We start from the raw sequence: 21,323 nt of genomic DNA, 5'->3' as shown, positions 1-21,323 counted from the left end.
CCCTTCAAATGGGAACTTGTGGGGCACTCCTGTTCTTTCCAAGTCAGTGTTCACCACTTCTTAGCTCCATCTCTCATTTGCTTACGTACCTCTCCTTCGTAGTCCTGGCTTTCCTGTTATTCAGTGTGGTACGTAATCTTAAATGTAGAATCCAAGATGATCAGGGACCAGGAAATACCCAATTCACCCTCCTTCTCCATTCCTGAACATAGGTGCCATAGAAGGTCTGCCCCCTGGAGCCTGCCAGTCTTTGAAGGCTTTGCTCCCCATGCCACAGACTCCTGAGAATTTGGCCGTCTTTCTTTCCTAGCTAGATACACCTGGTAGAGCACAGACACCACTCATTCCTGCAACATCAAGCAACTGGACGAGTGGCCAAGCCTCAAGCTAGTCTGCCACACTCTGTTACCTTAACCTGCTTAGTCCGGTGTTATCTGTTCAGATGGCTGACACTACCTCATGGACCTGGGGGTAATAGGAAGTGAAAACTTCTCTCCTGGTTAACATCACATGTGTGACTCCACACTAAGGCATCGGCCAGCCCCGTCCCTTCTTGAATGAGCAGCCAATCCATAAAACTAAAGTTGCATCCCAGTATCTACAGTGAATCTAGAAATAGAAAGCCCATATACTACCAGACACTACTGTGTGCCTACTGTGTGCCAGGCAAATGGCAGTTTGGCCTCCAAGAAACCAGTATCTCAGTGTATGCCAATACACTAGCAATTGCAGAAGAGTATAAGACAGCCCAGGAGGTTAGGATGTCTTGGAGATTTTAACTGAGGCCAGAGGAGAAACAAAAAAGGGTCTGTGACAGGAACATCTTAGGCAGAGGCCAAAAGAAACAGTGATACAAAATGGCACCAGGGGCTTCTGGGAACCTTTGTCACCCTACCAGACGAATCCGTAGTCTTTTTTCTTTGTACTTCTGATCCTGTTCTGTGATACTCACTGGGAGAATTCTTGTTTGTCTGTAAGAAATACTGAGGACAAATGATGAAAATTTATTGCAGCCTGAGTGTGTGTGTGTGTGTGTCCATTTATCTGTTTATCTGTGTATGCCCAAGGACTCTTAATAATCTTTGCTATATTTTTAAAAATGAAATACCTATATAATATTTACTTATGTGTACATGTGTGCATACGTGTGTGTGAATGCAGGTGCCTTCGGAGGCCAGAAGCATCAGATCCCCTGGAGCTGGAATCACAAGCAGTTGTGAGCCACCTGAAGTAGGTGCTGGGAAGTAAACCTAGGTCTTCTGCAAGAAGGGCCAAGTGCTTTTAACTCAGCCATTTCCACAGCCTTTCTCCATAGTTCTAGCCTGATCTGTATAAGTGCTAATCACAGGCATCAGCCATATGACGTGGACCACGATGTTCCCAAGGAATTAAGCAAGAACTAGGACAACTCAGGAACAATGGTATACCTGTAATCCCAGGATTTGGGAGGCAGAGGCAGATGTTGCAGGTTCCAGTCCAGCTTGGGCTATACAGTAAGACCCTGCCTCAGAGAACAAAGAGGGGAGGGATCTTTCCTAGTATTCTGGTATTTGAGGAAATAACTGGGTCCTTTCTACTGTGAATTAAATTTCATACACGGCACACTTACACACTAAGCTGCAAAGAAGTTGGGAGCTCTCCCCTGAAACAATACTGCCTCATACCCGTAAGTCTGGCTTAACTTGGTAAAATGTGTCACACTGGGGAGAGATTTTCCTTGGCATCTTCAGGTGAGCCAGTCACAGATCACGTGTATCTCTGCAGTAATTTCCGTGGCTTTCTGTGCACAGACCATTCATTTTCAGTGTGAATATTAAAAAAAAAGATGTGGCCAGATTTATAATAGAGATCTGGGATGGGATCCCTAGAGCTATGGGGCAATCTTTAGTTTTCTTTCTGCTACAGGTTTAAGATAGTGCTGACACAGTATGTGAGATAATCAATAAGTCTCATTTCTTTCTCTGTGTCTAATTAACACAAAGCTACAGTGTGTTTGTATAACGACCCAGTTTTCTACTCTGAAATGAAATTTAACAACAACAACATCAACAACCTCATTCAACACAAAGTACTGCTTGTATTTAATACCTTTCCATACACTCGGATGTCTAATTGTGTCAACAAAGTAGTCAAACCTGTATTAAAAGAAACTGGAGTGACTGAACTTAAAAGGTCGGTCCAGTCTTTGTCCCTGTGCATGCTGGGAGAATCACTAGTTAAAAGAAACATCTTGTTTACCCGGGAGACGGTGGCTAATGAGGGAGTATCATCCTAGCAGGAAGATAACAAGGGTATCCACATCTGGATGGCTAACAAGCAACTGGAAACAGAGACGGATGAGGCCAAGAAGCAGGAATGTTAATCAAACATGCAAGGCAGGAACATCCTAGGGTGCAAGCAGCAGAAAGAGAAGGAGCCAGCATAGAGAGTTTAAGTACATTTGTGTTGAATTTAAGACACTTTTTGGCTCTTTGTGGATTCTCCTTCCTTTAGTCTACCTTCCCCAAAGTATGAGCAGCACAGTCAGATTGCATCTCTGCTAAAAACACAAACAAGCAAGCAAACGAACAACAAAACCAAACACAGCCTTCCCCCAAATAAAATGAAACCCAAAGCCAGAACCAAACAACAGCAACAAAACCCTGGCAGAACCACACTCTTCCACTAATACAAGTTAAGAAAATTAAGTCTGGCTTCCAGGCTGGAGAGTTCTCTGCAATCTCTGTATTGTATTTTCCACGGAGTTTACTGCAAGTGAGAACTAACCTCTTGTGCTTCATCACACCGAGCAAATGCACTTTCCTGGTGAACTCTTTGCTTGTAGCTCCATCCCTACGCCATGTCAGTTTAACAAAACCCCACCCCATCCTTATGCATAAGTCAAAAACTCCACCCCATTCCCCCAGGAGCTGCCCAGATTCTTTCCCAGCTTGTTTCCCAGTCAAGCAGTGGCCAGAACCTTCATCTAATTATCCTCCAGTCTGTAACTGGTGTTTAATTGCTCTGTGTGTGTCATGGGTGTCTATACAACCTGTGATTTCTCGGGAAAATGTGGAAGCACAAGGGAATTAGTAACTGTAAAAGGCTGGTCAGGTTTCTAAATCATTCTCTGTTAGTCTGCAGCAACCAGGCATGGAGGACAGCAGTGATACAGACGGCTAATTGGATCGTTTGAGGTAAGCGGGAAGATAACAGGCATGGAGAGCTCTGAAAGACTTGTTTAGTTTTGTTTTACACACATGGGTGTGTATTTAACTGTATGTATGTATGTATGTATGCATACATGTTCAGTACAGTACAGTGCAGTGCCTGAGGAGGTCAGAAAAGGGCACTGGATCTACTGAAACCACAGTCACAGATGGTTGTGTGTCACCCTGTGGGTGCTGGGAATTGAACCCAGGTCCTTTGTAGAGCAGCCAGTACTCTACCACTGGGCCACCTCTCCAGCCCCAAGAGGGATAGTTTTTAAAAAATACTTTTTTGCTTAGCTATTTTGTTTTCCTTTTGTTCTCTAGGAAGATTACACAGTTTCTCCTGGTGCATCATGGGAGAGAGACATTTCCAGGTGCTACTTTTCTACCCTCCTTTCGGAAATGACTTACAAAGTTACTTTCAGATCTCATTATTTTAAAAAAGAACATCTTAGCTACTGTGTAATCAAACTGAAAAAACTGTTATCTCTTAAGTTCAAATGTCCTCTCTCATGGTTAAGTGATGAAGTCGGAAAGGTTTGGAGGGACAACAAGCTGGACTGGAGCTATCAGGAAAACTTTCTGATGACTTTTACTTCACCTAACACTTCAAACTGTGTTGATGCTGGACGGTGAGCACCAAGAGAAGGCGGGGCTTACTGTGGGAAGACTAACAGAGGGCGGGGCTTACTGTGGGATTTACTGAGACTCACAGCCAGCTGTGAAAGCTCAAAGCCTGAGGCAGAATGAAATCCTATACCAATTTTCCTAGTCACCCTGCTTGCAGCAAAAGCTATAGAGTGAAGGAGGGACTTGAGGACACTTTTTTGTGAAGTTACACTGAAAAGCAAGCAACAACAAAACAACGCCTGCTCTTATTTTTAAAAGGAATCCCTCATTACTTTAAAAGGCACCTAAATATGCAGCCATTAAACCCTATGGTGGAAAACTATTCTGAAACATGGGAAAAAAAATCAAGAATTATGGGTGTGAGAATAATGAAAAAGTCTATTAACGGAGTTTAACGTTTTACATTTTTATCACAGAAAACTGAAGTACTGAATTTGGGTTTCAAAGCTAAAACAAGCGGCAGCTCCTCAAACGTCACGCTTCTAGAGAGATGAACAACAAATTATTTTTCAAAATCCTTAAATACAATAGTAATATAAGGAAGGTTATTATTTTAGCAATTTGATCTAACAGAAAACAAGGGCAGACTCACTTTAAGAACTCTTATCCTCAAACAAAATATCTGATATCTTCCTCTCTCTCTCTCTCTCTCTCTCTCTCTCTCTCTCTCTCTCTCTCTCTCCCTCCCTCTCTCTCTCTCTCTCTCCCTCTCTCTCCCTCTCTCCCTCCCCCCCACCCCGCACTATGTAGTCCAGGCCAACCTACAACTGGCTTGGTAAACTAGGCTGACCATAAAACCACAGAGATCTACCTGCCCCTGCCCCTGCCCCTGCCTCCTGAGTGCTGGGATTAACGGCGTGCACCATGACACCTGGACATTCTTTATTCTAAGAGATTAAAAGATTATATATATATTTGTTGTGTGCATGTATGTGTGTATACATACATACATATATATTGGAGATAGGGTCTTCTTATGCGGCCACTGTGGCCTTGAGTTCTCAGCCTACCCACCTTACCCACCTCACCTGAGGAGCTGAGATGACAGGCTCCATCTCTGTGCCTGGCTTTATTCCTGGACAGTGTGGACCTAGGTTTAGGAGTACCAACTTTACAATATTACTGCGCATGTGGCTTTTCTTTCCCTTTAGCAAACTACTTCTACAAAGCTCTTTGACACCCCCCCCCCAGCCACATCTCTTGGAAAGGAGTAGCTCTGGTGGTGAATGTATAGATGCTTCCTGTATGTTGATTTCTTGAAAGCACATGCACACACACACACACACACATGCACACAACTTAAGTTCTGACTTCAGCCAACAAAAGCCAAATTCCCTGAAATGCCTGCACCAGAACAAAAGTGAGCTTCAAGGGTCAGTTTAGTTTTCTGAGATGGTGTGATCCCACAGGAGGTCAGGGTTCATGAGCAGAACCGACAGAGATGATCCCCAGGGACTGCCCTGTAATGAGTTTTAAATTAAACCATATATTTCTCTCTCACCTGGTCACACACTAGACCCTGAGCTATCTCCTAGTTGATGCCACGTGGGTAAAAGAAGGCAATTTCAGGCTTCCTGTGCCCCATGAGATTCCATTTCATGCCTCTTTGATGAAATATATATCACAGAGAATAGTTCTTGATAGTAGTTATCTAGAGATGGAATTAAAAACATTATAGCCCTCAGGAAGTAGCCAGACCGGGCAAGCATCGGCAGCAAAGTCAGACTTTGTGTTGAGTCACTATACAGAGTCCATTTCGATTCTCTGGCTGTGAATCTTCTTTCTAGTGAACCCTCAGATTCCCTGGCTCATCAGGTGTTGGTCCCCATGTCACCCCTTTGTGACAGGAAACTCACAGAACAAACTAGAACCCTGTGCCTTCTTCTCTCACATGGGCAATCGGGAGAGATGCTCTTTACATCCAGAAAGATAAACTTTCAAAGTTCCAGTTTGGCTTAGTGAAAGCATTTTGCCTAGCTGACCCATATCCCTCTCACACTAGAACATCTTAGGTTTCCCAGGTATAGAAAATGCACTAAGAACCTTCCCAAGATTCCCCGGCAGTGTGAATTTCAAGACCTTCCTACTATGTCTGCAAAATGCAACAGTTTTATCTGAGCCTGCAGGAACATAACATTATGTAAGGCTCTGCAGAGCCCGGGAGAATAAACGCTTTTCTGTAAGGACCACTCACGATCCAGCACCCTGGAAGGAGAATCCGGAGCTTCCTGCTCACCAACAAAGCACACAGGCATGCGAGAGAGGCGGGGGCCAGAGGTGGTTGCTCACACCTTCTCTGCCCAGACCAAGGAGGGGGATGGGGGGTAGAAGAGAGGAAAGGCCAAGTACCGTTTTATCCAGGCACTGAAGGCAGATATAAGGCTTGCAGCACTGGTGGCCCATCCCGGCAGGCTGGCTCTGTAGCACCTGCATTCAACGAGTCGTTTGCGGTCCCTAAGCCGAGGTGCTGGCTCCCAAAGGGACGCCCCCGGGAGCTGTCACAACTTCCATGTGGTCTCCCGACTACCTTATTTCTCCTGATAACTTAGGCGATTGCAGAGAGGAGGACTCGGGAGGAGAGGGCGGGGCGGCTGGCAAATCCTCCTACGAGGGAGGGGCGGGAGTGGGGCGGGAGTGGGGCGGGAGCCGGGCAGGCGGCGCAGCGGCAGCAGCAGCAGAAGCAGTAAAACCCAGGGCCACCTAGTTTCCGGGAATCCTCAGACCCTGGCGAATGAACTGTCGCCTAACTACCTAGCCTTTGACAGTGGTATCTCCCTGAGCAGACAGCCGGGCTGCTCTGAATACAGCACTGTCTCCGTATGCGCAGACATGCCTAGAGAGGACTCAGCGCACACACAAAAGGAGACCCTCAGGGACCCAGGGGTGGAGGGTGGGCCGAGGCGTGCCAGCCCTGGCCTCCTGTCTCACCAAGGAGTAAATACATTTATAAATACGACCAATGACAGGGTCTCTCTGCCCACTCCGCTGCCAACAGGAGGGCTCTTGGCTCGTGTGCAAATCCTCATGCCCTCAACAATTGTCTGAGCCTCGTTTGAAATTATCTCTACATGTAAAATATAATTGTTATGCCTGTAAGATCACCGCCCTACACAAAACATTCAAGTATCTTTACTACTTAAGAGTTAAACTGGCATAGGGGCAGCAAAATGGCCTAAAAGTCTTAGGGAGTTTGAACTTCCCAGTCAACTTGTAATTTGTAATTCAAAAAGAAAGAGGCAAAAGTTTTCTTCAAGAGAAAAACAAAAGAGGAGACCTCATATTTTAAAATGTATTTATGCAACCTTGAAAATAAAATATGGAGATATTTACAAGGCCAGCTTTTCAGTAGAGAAGCTACTGAAAAGTCACTGCGAGCGACCCTAAAACGTATCATCAAGAAAAACTCAAAATTACAGAATTGAAAAGGCGGCTTAAGAACACTTGATGCTCTTCCAGAAGACCTGAGTTCTGTTCCTCGAACCTGCGTGGGGCGGCTCACAGCTACCTGTAACTGCAGGTCTGAAGGGACCTGCCTATTGTGGGATGCTCTCCTCTGGACCCCGGGTAAGGCACAGACCACACCTGAACACCTAATGTCCAAGCACAAGCCAAATGCAATCAGATCCTTTATTAATCGAGGCAGAGAGACAAGGTGGTTGATTCTGAATAGGGCAGAAGCATCAGCAAATAGCTTTGCAGGTGCTAATTTTAAGAGGGAAAGGGTGAGTTCTATGTTAGAATGAGCTAGGGCACGTTGCTAAGTTCTGGTCGGCTATTTTAGTTATTAGGTTAGTCAAAATAATGGACTCTGATTGCTGGACCTTGGTGTTTTGATAGTTGGACCTTGGTGGTCAACCTCAGCAATGAATCGGTGGCCATATAAGGCAATAGGCCTTGGTGGTGAGCTAAGGAACAGTTGAGCAGGGGGAGAAGGGTAAAGGGCAAGACCTGCGAGCGGCATGTTTGCTATGCTTTGGCCTGTGTTTGCCATGGTCCGGCCTGCTAGACCCCTTTAAGATCCAGGGGGTAAAATGTCCTTTCTGCAGGCATGGTATCCACATGGCATGTAAAACACACACACACACACACACACGCATGCACATGTACATACACACACTCGCATAGCTATAAAATGTTGTCTTAGAGATACACTCGGCCTCAGCAGACAACGCTCATGGAGTAGGAAGTGAGAAGACGAGATCATTTCCACTCTGAGTCTCTCCGCTTGTGTTTTCTTATTAGGAACACTTTCTAGTTTGCTTTCAAATGAAACATCCATGGGAAAGGCAGGGACCATGCACAGCCCAGGCTATGTGGGGTGGGGAGCCGGGTGTGATGGTCTGAATGGTTCCAAGAGGCTCATATATCTGAAAGCCTGTGCCACAGATGGTGGAACTGTTTGGGAAGGATTAGCAGGTGTGGCCTTGCTGGAGGCAGTGTCACTTGAGAGTACACACTGAGGTTTCAAATGCCCATTCCAGGCCTAGTCTCACATAGTCTCTGTCTCCTGCTTGCTGATCAGATATAAGCTCTCAGCTACTGCTCCAGTGCCATGCCTGCCTGCTGATCGCTATGCCTCCCCGCCATGATGGTCACAGACTCGAATCCTCTGGAACTGTAAGCACATCCTCAATTAAATGTTTTATCAGTTGTCTTGGTCACAGCGACTATTCATAGCAGCAGAAAAGTAACTAAGACATGAGGTTTCTGTGGAGGTGGGATGGACCGGACTCTCAGAGAGAGGGATGTCACCTGCCTTGACCTTGGACCTGAGTTCATATTTTCTAGGACTTTTAAAACCATGGGAGAAAAATCACTGTGTACAGAGCAGTGGTCTTGCACACTATGTTCAGAGCAGTGTGAGCAGAAGTTAAAAGGCAAAAGCATGCCAAGTGCCCTTCAGTGGAAGAAGGTTAAAACAAAAACCATGTAATATTTGCAATGGAATATCACTTGGCTTAATACAATGAAGAAAATATTGTTGATAGATCCACACGCAGGCCAGGCATTGTACCACTGAGTCATACCACCAACCTCAAAAGGGAGATTTGATGTGTACTGCAGTGTAGTTGAACATTGAGGATATCATCATGAGTAAAGCATACTTAAAAAAAAAAAACCAAAACCATGTTAAAGATTCTGTAAGGTTAGCTGACTGATTAGAGATCATGCCGAGTCAGAATGTTGCAGATCCGGCGTCAAATCCTTGGACTAGCCTTAGTCATCCGTTGTCCACCTCTGTGGCTGACCCAACAACCTTGGCATATCATGTGGGACTTTCTGGGATGCCCTAACCAACTCCTAGCTTCCACCAACTCGGAAGTTGGGGATTGCCACCAGGTCACATCTGAGACCTATGGCAGAGATTTCCCTGCTTTGATGTGAACCCCTGCCGCTTTCAATTTGAAAACCACCCTGAGTTATGACTTTCTTTTGTTCCCTAACTCTTCAGGCCTTCGCTGTCCCCACATTGGAACACATTATGTGGGCCAAGCTAAATCTGTGTTCCCAGGCAGGGGTGAAGCAGGGAAATGAGGAGGAGAGTAGGGCTCAGGAGACCCCGTAATTAGCATAGGAAAGAAAGAAGCTGACTAAGGAGGACGCTGGAAATGTCCCTGCAAGGCTGAGGCACAGGTACCGCAGAAGCCACCAGAGTGACAGAGGCTCATTACAAAACCAAAGCTCAGCCCTTGGGTTAAGCTTTAAGATATTTAGCGCTAAGGCCCTGCCTACCGGAAGTGGGAGTGCCGCAGAGAAGATCTGCATAAGAAATGGGGGAGGGGCTTAGGTTTCCTACGGGAGTTGGGGGGGAGGGGTTCCACATCTACTGCCCAGATGGAAATACACTGCTCTAGAGTAGTTTCCTTCTCATCAATTCAAAGTAGAAGCACACCCAAACATAACAATAAAAACTACCATCAGAGGCCCGCTTCCAGTCTCAACAGTCAGAAAAACTTGGGCACATTTGTCTTGACCATTCCCTTTTTTAAAAAAATCATTTATTTTTATTTTATGTGCATTGGTGTTTTCCTGCATATGTCTGTGTGAGGGCATCCTGGAACTGGAATTACAGACAATTGTAAGCTGCCATGTGGGTGCTGGGAATTGAACCTAGATTCTCCGGAAGAACAGTCAATGTTTTTAACTGCTGAGCCATCTCTTCAGCCCCTCCTCCTCTCTCTCCCCCACCCCCACCACTTCCTTTTTGGTTTTTCAAGATAGGGTTTCTCTGTGTAGCCTTGGTTGTCTTAGAACTTGCTCTGTAGACCAGGCTGGCCTCAAACTCACAGGTGTGGGCCACCACCACCCAGTCTCCTCAATAATTTCATCACCCAGATTTATTAATTATCAGGACTTTGGTTGGGTTGGTAGCACTGTGACCCAGGTGTTTGGGAGGCTGAGGTTTGCTGATCTCTATGTTCTCTTTCCTTCTTTGCTCTTGGATTCAGTCAGGTTCAAGTCCCCTGCCCCATCTGGATAGCAGCCCCCACTCCTCTCTCCCTAAAGTCACAGGCTTGTGCAGACCTGGCCAGTTGCCCCACTGAATGCCTGCAAGCTGGATCTGCCTCTTGGCTTCTCTCTAATCCCCAGTCATTTGTTCTTAGGTCTGGGTTGGGCTCAAGTTCAATCCTGGGGGATAACAATCCCACAGATGTGAGGTTGTAGGCCTGTCAGGAAGCACACAATGTCTAGATTTCTGCAGTTATTCGCTGAGATGTATATATAAACTATGTTCCCCAGCTAGGCAGTCGGTATAGTAGCACACTTACCTAGCATGTCCGAGAGCCTGGCTTTGAGCCTCGGCTAGATAGCAATAAGTTTCTTCATAATTTCAATTCCTTGCCATATGCGTTTGCCCAGGAAAGGCAGCCTAAAAGCTAACTCCCTTGATTTGGGGTGCTGAGTTAGGATAAAATCCCGGTACCACGGTAGAGCCCAAGGAGCCTATTGTTGAAGGTAGCATTTGCTTTCTCTGGCTGTTTGTCTTATGCACGAATGTTTCAGTTAATGACAGTTAGCCTCTTCAGATACTTAGTGTACTGAAGCTTTATCCCACCGGGTAAGTTCATGTTGGCCCCTTTGCCCTTTGACACACAGGTCTATCTTTCCTGCTATTTGGCTCAAGATATCAGCAGCTCTCAGACCCAGATCACTCCTCCTTGCTGGGTAGGAGTAAGCCCTCCTCCTGGGTAGAGATGGCAATTAGATTCTTATGCATGCACACCATTGTCATCTCCAGAGGACCATGGGGAGGAAGGAGGTGCCCCTTAAAGGATGTGATCCTTCCCACTGAAGAATATCCTTTGAGGAAGAAATCAGGCTGTGGCCTTGGGCTGGCAAGGAAGAGACAGCTTCTTCTTCGGGTACCTTTGGAAGCTGGGGCTTAATTCTGGATAGAGCAAGTATCACTGGAAGTAGAGGAGAAATTCATCCTTTACAATGGTGGCAAAATGGGGGGTCCTGAAGGGCGTTAAATTCTCAGGGCCTGCAAGTCTAGCTCGGTGCTAGAGTGTGCACTTAGCTTATGTGAGGCCCAGATTCCATCCCCAGCTCAGCAAACAAAATAAAACAAAACGCCAGGGACCCCACAGGCTTCCATAGCTGTGGAGACTGCAGAGGCTTTGCCTCTCCAAAGCAAACAGAAACAGGCTTGGACAGCTGGAATTTGACACAACTGGAGCCATGGCTTCACAGGCTCCTGAAAGCAGGGACAAGCTGGATTTTGGTTCTTTAAAAGGCTTGTGATGCTGGGGCTGGAGAGATGGCTCAGTGGTTAAGAGTACCAACTTTCGAAGGACACATGTTTGGTTCCTGTCACCTACATAGTGACTCACAAACCGTCTGAAACTCCAGTTCCAGGGGATCCGATTCCCTCTCTGGCCTCCACAGACGCTGCACATATGTGTACACACACATACATACATACAGGTACTCATATACATTAAAAAAATCTTTCTAAAAGTTTGATTTTTTTTTTAAGACGGCATGATCAGTATGTAGCCCTGGCTGGCCTGAAACTCTATATAGATCAAGCCGGCTTTATGATTCCAGAGCTGAGATAGTTTTGAATGATGCCCCATGGGTTCTGGGAACCCAAACCGGGTTCTCTGGAAGAACAGCAAGTGCTTTTAACCGATGAATCATCTCTCAGCTCCATGATGGATTCTATCCCTCTGGAAACGGAAGCCAAAATAAACTCTTTCAAACGTTCTTGGTCCTGGTATTTTTAACACAGCAAGAGAAAAGTAATTAGCATTAGCACAGTGTCTGAATGACCCCCTCACCACTGCAGGGCACAACCACACAAAACCACGTGGTTACCACTGCTGGGGACAACCAGACAAAACCACGTAGCCATCACTGCTGGGCACAACCACACAAAACCAAGTGGCTGCTGGTCTGCAAACAACTCCAGTTCCTTTCCTGAAGCTTGTAAAGTAGGATTCTGAACCATGTCAGTGTCGAAGCACAAACTGGGTTTTTTATTTCATTTTACCTCTGACAGCAAGTGGTGTCAACAAAGGCATTTTTGCTCTCTCTCCTGATATACTAATGATAAATTTTGCAAGGTACCAGGTTTTTTTTTTTTCAAAGGCCAGAAAGCCATCATACTTTGCAAACATGACATGACAACATTCTCCCTACGTGATGAATATATTGATACACTCTGTCGAAAAGAGTTATGCTCCTGTCTTCTGAAAACAGCCTGTTAAGCAAAACGAGGTGTGTGTGTGTGTGGGGGGGAGGGCAACCCCCAAAGGGGCTGTTGAGTTAATACACAGGAGAGCTGGTAGTTCATTAGAAACACAGATTTCAGGCAACCCGATTAATAAGCCCAGCCTTGCTATAAAGAACAGGAAGCTTGTTTATTTAATATGTCTGTGGCTTGGACTGTGCCTCAGTGGAGGGTGGGCCCAGTTTTCTCCATTCCAGGGCATAGCACATCCGTCCACTCACCATGAAGCAGCCGTCGAGAGAGCTCTCCTCGCTTTCATTTCTCCATTTACTACTTTTCCCGAGCATGGCCCAACAAGCGTGTGCTCTCTGACTGACAACGCCTCTGCTTACAGTCTTTGGCTTTATAATGACAGGAAAGCAATACATACTCAGCAGAAACTTTGTTTACTACATCGCTTGAATTTGTATCTTTACTTGGCTTGGCCATAGGCAGCTCAGTCCTCTAGAAGGATGCTAACTAGTGGTAACGACTCCGGCTTCCAGTTAGTCCTGTGGCCATGACAGCAGCCACATCTACAGTATGATGTATCCATGCTAGGATAGCAGCTGGGTTAGGTATGGCAAATGCACTGCTGGACTAGAATCGTCTTTAACAGTATGTTTATAGTAATGGTGCTTCAACACAGAGACTTGTGTGCAACAAACATTTTTACCCCCAGACCAATATTTCCAACTTACACTCTGTTTATCAGACATAACCCTTACTGTAAGTATCTGTCATAGTTAGTTTCAGCTGTCTGTTTGAAACAAACCTGGAGTCGCCTGGGAAGAGGGAACCTCGCCTGGAGAACTGGCCTAAAGAATTGCCCAGAGGAAATATGTTTATGTCTGTGGAACATTTTCTTAATTGCTAACTGATGAAGGAGGGCTCAGCCCACTGTGGGTGGTGCCATCCCTAGGCAGGTGGGCCTGGAATCTACAAGGAAAGTAGCAGCACAAGCCAGAAGAGAGAGCAAGCCAGTATACAGTGTTTCTCCATGGTCTCTGCTTCAGTTCCAGCCTTGGCTTTCCTCAGTGATAGACTGCAACCCATAAGCCACATGAACTCTTTCCTCCCCAAGTACCTTTTATGTCCATGTGTTTGTCATGAGACAGCAATGCTACCAAACACATCCTGTCACTGTCACTGTGTCTAGGGTGTACCAACAGTCTCCAAATCGACCTGTCATTCCCTTGAGCCTCTCTTGAAATCCTATCCTCCACCCATTTGCCAGGTAAACATGGAAACTGAGTCCTGTGCTAGCACCATTAAGACACCATTCCACAAACAGTGAGTGAGCACAGTGCTTGAATTCCCCCCCACCTTTCTGTCCAGTGAGGCCTTCATTTTCCCCTGTCACCTTTTCATTCCCTTCCCATCTCCCCACAAGTCTTCTTCCTTCCCTCAGATTCCTTTCAAATTTCACATCATACACACAACTGGATTATATTCACACACAAATACTTTTATGTATCTTTAGAAAATCCAGGGTCTGCAAATCAATGAAAATATGCTTAATTTGTCCTGAGTTTGACTTGTGTTTGTTCAATACAGTGATCTCCGGTTTTATCCACTCTTCTATGAAGTGATAATATTCTTTTTTGAGGGCGTGGGAGGGTTTGAGACAGGGTCTCACTATGCAGCCTTGGCTGTCCTGGACCTCCCTGCATAGACTGTAGAGCAGGCTAGCCTCAAATTCACAGAGATTTGTAGGCCTTTGCCTCCCAAGTGCTGGGATTAAAGTTGTGCACCACCACATCTGGCTAATTTTATTCTTCTTTGAGGCTAAATAAAACTTCACTGGGGGACCAGCAAGATGGCTGAATGGGTACGCTGAGTCATCACACATGCTGGAATTTGGCCCATGTGGCCATCATCCAGTGGTGGATGATTTTCAGGTGGAGTTGAATTCAGTTTGCAAGTGTCTTATTCACAATTTTTGATTCTCTGTGTATCAGGAAGATTGGCCTATAATTTTACCTTCCTCCCTTTCCCCTCTTCTTTTATCATGTCATTATCTTGTTTTAATATCAGGAAAATACTGGCCTCATGAAATTAACTTAGAAGCATTCCTTTGTATTGTATTCTCTTATTTTATGAACCAGTTGGGGGAACGCTGGTATCAGCTATTTAAACATCTGGTAGAATTCAGCTGTGAATACATCTGGGCTACAGCTTTGAGTGTTTTGGTTTTTGGTAGAAGATATTTTGTTACTACTCCAGTCTCACTGTGTGTATCAATCTGTTTATAACTCTTTAGTTCAATCTGGGTGGGTCTAGAAACTCATCCATCTTTTCCTTTTTCCCAGTTTACTGGAATAGCTTTCCAAAGCATGCTTTAATGGTGTTCTGACTGTCCTTGGTGTCTGTTGTAATGGCTCCTTCTTCACCGGAGCCTCAGTGATTTGAATCTTCTTTCTTTTGGTTAGTGCAGGATTTACCAATCTCATTTATCTTACCAAAAACCAACGCTGTGCTTCACTGATTTTTTTTGTATTGTTCTTTTTACTTCCATTTCATTAATCTCTGCCCTCATTTTTATGAATGATTCTTCACTTACTGATTGTGGGTTTGGATTGTTCTTAACTTCCAAGACCTTTAGAATCACTGAGTTTTCATCTGAGATTTCTCTGATTTAAAAAAAATATTTGTTTCTTATTTTTACACATATGAATGCTTTGCCTGTATGGCTGTGAAACACATATGTAGTGCTTGAGAGGCCCAGAGAGAGAGAGCATCAGAGCCCCCGGAAATATGGCTGTGAGCTGCCCATCTAGTTGCTGGTAATTGAATCTAGGTCCTTTGCAAGAGCAGCCAGTGCTCTTAATTAATAAGGCATATTTCTAGCCCTAATTTTCTTGCATTTGTTTAAGACTTGGCTTATGTTTTCTAATGTGAACTGCTTCAGGGAAGGTGCCCTGGGCGGCTGGGAAGAATGCATGTTTTTTGGTTGCTGTGTCAAATACCCTGGTAGATGTCTGCTAAGTCCACTTAAACTACAATGTCACTTGACTCTGATTTTTCATTGATTTTTTGGGGTGGAGGTGTTCTGGTTGACTTGTCTACTGGCATTGAGGTCACTACATTATTAACATGTAGAGATCTCTCTATGATACAATGCCCGAAAGTCTTTGTCTAGTCTAGTTTGGCATTAAAAATATCTCCTGTACCTGCATGGCCAACTTCTTTCCTAGGTTTAAAGACTTTTCTGCTATGATCAGTACTTTGGTTTTTAAACAAAGTCCCGCTGATCTTGTAAGCCTGTTCATTCTTTATTTTACGCTTGTCATTGTCTGAATGTTCTGCCATATTCCTTCTGTCTTACATCCCTAATGTTCTGTCTTCCACTTGATGCATTCTATTGGTGAGACTGTCCGCTGAGTCTGCTGACGTACTGAGCCTCTTCTAACATTTTGATTGTTATTGTCAACATTTCTCTCTCTTTCTTGCTGAATCCTGCTCAGCCTCCAGGGACTTGGACCTGATGGGGGTTGGGGGGTGCAGCAAGGGAACGAAGAATAGACAGACACACATAAGAAGGGGGGAGGAGAAGAGAGAGGAGAGAGAGGGGGAAAGAAGGCAAGAGGAGAAAGGGACAGAAGCAGAGACAGACAGGATCCCGTGGGGTTGGTCTGAGCTCTCTGCTGGAGAAACTACAGTACTCTGGAAGCTTACTGTGTTTATATAGAGTTGACAGGGAGGTGGGTTTATTATACACATCTGGACAAGGAGGAGGGATTATTGCACACAGATCAAACAGGGAGGCAGGGTTATTATATAGAGCGAAACCTGGGGGCAAGTTTAGCTAATTGGGTAGGCACTATCTCTGTATGGAAGCAGTCATTGGGCCATAAGGGTTGGGTTTATGTAGGGGGAGCCACAGTAGACATTATTGGCACATGCTGTCAACATGGAGGGGGGCAGAGAAAGCAGTGGCAGACATTTTTCCCGCATACTACCCTGTCAATAGTCTCACATGGACCAGAGGAAGACTTTGCCATTTCCTTGTGAGTCTGAGGCTTTGGGGTTCCTTGACACAGCCATACCAATATCACAACACAATTCTCTCAGCACTTCCCTCATTCAGGGTGTCTTCTGTTCCCTCTACTTTATGAGATCCCTCTCTGATATCCTGCATCACCATCCTTATTTCATTCAGAAAGACATAGATCCATCAATCTGTGACAGATGGAACTTGGTACTAGACCAAACTCTAACAGGCCTCCTACGAGCCCTCTTCTTGTCCGGGTCTGGTCTGTGAGGTCTTGTCTTTGGCTGAGCTATAGCAAGACCCCCTAATATCTTATCACACTGGCCTGCCTTCTGTAGGACTCTCGAGGAGTCTGTTTAGGAAGAGCCCCCACTAGTGGTTCTCTCTTCCTAGTGACTTTCTTCCCTCTGCCCTGTCACCCATTGGCTCGTTGGCTATTAATCCTCAACTGTGTGCTGTCAGGGAGAGAGCTAATCTTTCTCCCTATTGCAGAAGTCCTGATGCTGATCCTGACAGTCCTGCCTTATCATCTAAGTGTCAGGATGATTTTTCTTCACTAGAAGGACAGATTGTACCTGGCAGAAGCCCAAACCTTGACACGGTCTTTTCTGCTTTCTTCATTTTTCTTGCATGATTCAAATTGAATTTTAAATTTGCTCAATCAATTCATTTATTCAAAACTGTCCTCTGTATGTAATCCCTTTATCCCCCCCACATTTACCAAGGGCCTCTGTGCCAGGCTAGGCCTTGTGACATTTCTTCTTCACTGAGAAGGGCTCTGTGCCTGAGGTAGAGTGGAGGCGTTTACCCTGCCTGATGTGTCAGGGTACTAGGAAAGGATTGATGAGAAAGCGCAGATGACCCTGGCACTTTCCAGAGGGGTAAGCATCTTTCTAAACTATAGGGTGGTTTTCTGGGTCCTGACGCTTCTACATGGATTCGGGCTGCACACAGCAGCCCTGCACTAAAGGCATGCTTTTATGGCGAAACCTTCGGAGGATAAACAGCTATCAGTGGTCGGAGGGCTCTAGCAACAACCACAGGCAGCCTACACCACTTCAGTGATGGAGAGTACTGGGACCACTGCTGGTCCACTGTGGGGATGGTGTGGGACTGGGGAAAGGTTCAAAAACTCTCTAGCCACTCCTGTTTCTGAGGGGTATAAAAAGACAATAAGAAAATGACAACAAAGAAAGCACCAAGAACTCTTAACTCAGTCAGAGTTTCTATTCCTGCACAGAACATCATGATTAAGAAGAAAGTCAGGGAGGAAAGGGTTTATTCAGCTTATACTTCCATGTTGCTGTTCATCACCAAAGGAAGTCAGAATAGGAACTCACACAGGGCAGGAACCTGGAGGCAGGAGCTGATGCAGAGGCCATGGAGGGGTGCTGCTTACTGGCTTGCTTCCCCTGGCTTGCTCAGCTTGCTTTCTTATAGAATTCAGGACTACCAGCCCAGGGATGGCACCACCAACAACTGCCTCTCCCACCCTTGATAACTAATTGAGAAAATGCCCTACAGCTGGATCTCATGGAGGCATTTCCTCAAGGGAGGCTCCTTTCTCTGTGATAACTCCAACTTGTGTCAAGTTGATACACAAAACCAGCCAGTGCAACCCTCTTAATTATTCCAGGCACATTTGCTTTTGGACCATCACCTCTGCCAGGGGAAGTTAGGCCACAAGGACATGTCAGGCACCTATGTCTGCTATGGGCATTACCACTCAGGAAGCAGAAACTTCCTCCAGAGGATCTCTACAGCCACAGAAGCAGTGAGACAAGACGCAGCTTCTAGGTGGCCCCCAGGGGAACATGGTGGCATAACCTGGTGTGTCACCCTGTGGCTACATCTGCAACCTGTCCTAGGAGGCCCCTGAGATTGTCTCTCACAGCGACTAGCAGTGACCTCAAAGTCTGTGTTTGATCTTGTTCCCTGTGGGACCCTGGAGCCCAGAGTAGTGCCCCTGCCACCAGGAATCCCTGAAGAAAAAAACTAAGACTTTGACATCTCTAACCGGGAAAGGGATTTAAATGAATCTTAACACTAGCGGTACAGCCCGGTAGGGCAGCCCCCAACTGCATTGTTTCAGCTAGGTATTTTTAGGTTACCAGCATCACTAGAGCAAGAGATTCGAGTCTTTCGTCAGGTAGAAGTACCTGTCATAGGCAAGTGGCTTAAATGAAGACAGCACAAATGGGGCTGGGGCTGGGGCTGGGGCTGGGGCTGGGGCTGGGGCTGGGGCTGGGGCTGGGGCTGGGGCTGGGGCTGGGGCTGGGGCTGGGGCTGGGGCTGGAGCGAGCTGCCACATTTGATCTCTCAGACACTAACAAAGCTGTGTCTCTTGGAAGCCCTGGCTGTCTGCAAGATGCCCCCAGAAAGATGTCAGCGCCTTTGCTGGATCCTCAAGTCCTCAAATAACAGGGCTTAGGGCTTAAGAGGAACAAACCAAGCAGAACACACTTATTCCTAGGAATAAGGCGTGTGTGTGTGTGTGTGCGTGCGTGTTTATTTTAATCTCCAAGCTTCTGGGGGATCCAGGCAGTTTTTAAGTGGCTTGTGATATCATATGTGATACCCTCTTGCCATGTTTGATTTGCTATGTGTTTTAAAACAGAAAGAAGAGCGTTAAAAGCACACATTATGTTCTCTAGCCAACGCCGTTGCCTTCCAGACAGAATGGAAGGAACAGGTCAGATCCTGGGTCACGGGTGGTGTATTTTACTGAGTGGGAGGCATAAGTGATGGTGGTTTATGAAGTTCAGTCAATTCGGGCAGCGCTGTGAGCAGAGCTTCCCTGCAGGTAAACAAGGAAATGTAACTCAGTGTTGCTTCGTTTTGTTACAAAGACCTCTTTTCCACTGGAAGAAAAGCTCTCTCTTTGCCCTGCATGTTTCCTTTCCTAGAATATATTCACACAAAGGAGATACTTTATAAACACACCCAGTAATTTTCCCCCTTTACTTTGGGGATTTTCCCATGATGTAATAAAAAAAAATCTCACCAAGAAATGTTCATTAGCTTAAAAGTATTTTTCATACTCTACCTCCTTTCCAGGTTTAGTTACATACAATGTAGATCATGTCGTTTGAAGATGAGCCTCGAATCTGCCCCTGAACTACCTGTGTGTACTCATGAGTAAGTTGCCCCAACGCAAGGATGTTCAGGACCAATGCTTTCTCTGTCAGTGAGCAGTGCGTGGTTCTGCAGGACAGTGACAAGCTGGGGGACCTGGAAGCTTCTGGGCTTCCTTTCCTTCTTGCAGACAGAGAAGGTGGGACCCCTTCATCAGCACAGCCCTTGTTGGGTGTTCCAGGGGAGTGTGCACCTCCTCTACCCTGGTGTAAGCACCTTTGGATGGAAATTAGACAGTGGGGCTGACACGGCAGGGCTACAAAGCGGGAAGCCTAGGATGACGAACTCCCTGTCTGGAGGGTTATAGTGTCAGACTCAAAAGCCCTTTGTCTGAGTGTTGAAGGTTTCTGCTTGTCCTAATTTGGTTTCTCTTGCTGTGAAAAAACACTGACCAAAAGCAGCTTGGGGGGTGGGGGTACTTATTTCAGGTTCCAGCTTCTAGTCCATCTTGGAAGGAAGACAAGGCAGGAATTCAAGGCAGGAACCTGGAGGCAGGAGCTGATGCAGAGGCCATGGAGGGATGCTGCTTACTGGCTTGTTCTTCATTGCTTGCTCAGCCTGCTGTCTTATACAACCCAGGCACCTGCCCAGCGGTGGTATCACCTACAATGAGGTGGACCCTCTCGTATCAATCATCAATTAAGAAAATGCCCCACAGTCTTGCCTAGAGGTCCATTTGATGGAGGCAGCTCCTCAGTTGGGGTTCTCTCTTCTCAGACTCTGTATCAAGCTGACAAAAACTAACCAGCAGAGTGCTATTGGGGAGGCGGTGGAACTTTTAAGGGGTGGAGCCTTGGTGAGAGGCTGACCAGATACTGGGGTCCAGTCCCTTCCTCTCTGTTTTGCTTTCCAGCAGTCATGAGCTAAGCCACTGGCTTCATCAAGCTCTCTCTGCCATGATGTGTTCCCTCACCACAGCAACACACAACAGCCCGAGACTTCTAAAGCTGTCAATCAAAATAAGCCTTCCCTGAATCACAGAGGGCAGCAGTGATGACTGAACCTGCAGGCATCTTCTTGGGAGTCATTCATTCTCTCTCTCTTACGGTATTCCTCCCTGCTCCTTGCCTCGGGGAAGCTGTCCTCTCCTGCAACAGGGCATCCAGATGGCCATTCTAACACCTCAGATTATAAAAAAGTCTACTCTGGTTTGAACTTGACTCCCCCAAATTCAAATAATGCAAACTTAATCTACAACTCAACCATATTGGGAGGTGGGGCCTTAGTGGGTGGTGTTTAGGTCACAGTGGATTAATATGATAAAAGTTTCTCCAAGGTAGGTTTTCTTTTGGCCTCCCTGTGTGCTACAGTAAAAACGCCCATGTGAGACAGTGACACCATCACCCTGATATCTCAGCCTTCAAAACTGATAGAAACGTTTATCTTCACTGTAAGTTATCCAGGCTCAAATGTTCTGTTACAGTATCCCCAAACAGAATGGAATTAGATGTGTTTTCTCCTTTTCCTTTAGATACTCACATCTACTTAACAGATGTTGCTTGACTACAAAGCCCTCTGTAGGGTGATAGACGCACACAATTTTCACGTCACTTGCACGTGTGATTGCCGTCTGCCATGTTCTGTCTGTCTGGGATGAGAGCAAAATGAGCCAATGAAATAGGACGCCAAATCAGCTTTTCTATTTTTAGAGTTACAT

The 21,323-nt window shown here is 45.9% G+C and overlaps 1 protein-coding gene across 6 annotated transcripts in view; it reads right to left on the bottom strand.

Moving 5' to 3' along the window:
- Positions 1-21,323, bottom strand: part of Mtus2 (microtubule associated scaffold protein 2) — a 353,199-nt gene that overhangs the window by 37,804 nt on the left and 294,072 nt on the right. For 2 of the 6 annotated variants that reach the window (XM_028779766.1, XM_028779767.1), the window contains exon 1: positions 6,171-6,416. The exons of the other annotated variants lie outside the window; for them this stretch is intronic. In XM_028779766.1, coding sequence (XP_028635599.1) covers positions 6,171-6,254 — 84 coding nt within the window. In that variant the 5' untranslated portion in view covers positions 6,255-6,416. Of the gene's footprint in view, positions 1-6,170; positions 6,417-21,323 lie in introns of those variants that run through there. 6 annotated transcript variants of the gene reach the window in all.

Source organism: Grammomys surdaster, unplaced genomic scaffold (genome assembly GCF_004785775.1).
Source record: "Grammomys surdaster isolate TR1022 unplaced genomic scaffold, NIH_TR_1.0 362, whole genome shotgun sequence".
Classification (NCBI taxonomy): domain Eukaryota; kingdom Metazoa; phylum Chordata; class Mammalia; order Rodentia; family Muridae; genus Grammomys; species Grammomys surdaster.
Note: the sequence above shows the minus strand (reverse complement) of the source record. Positions and strands in the feature narration are given on the sequence as shown.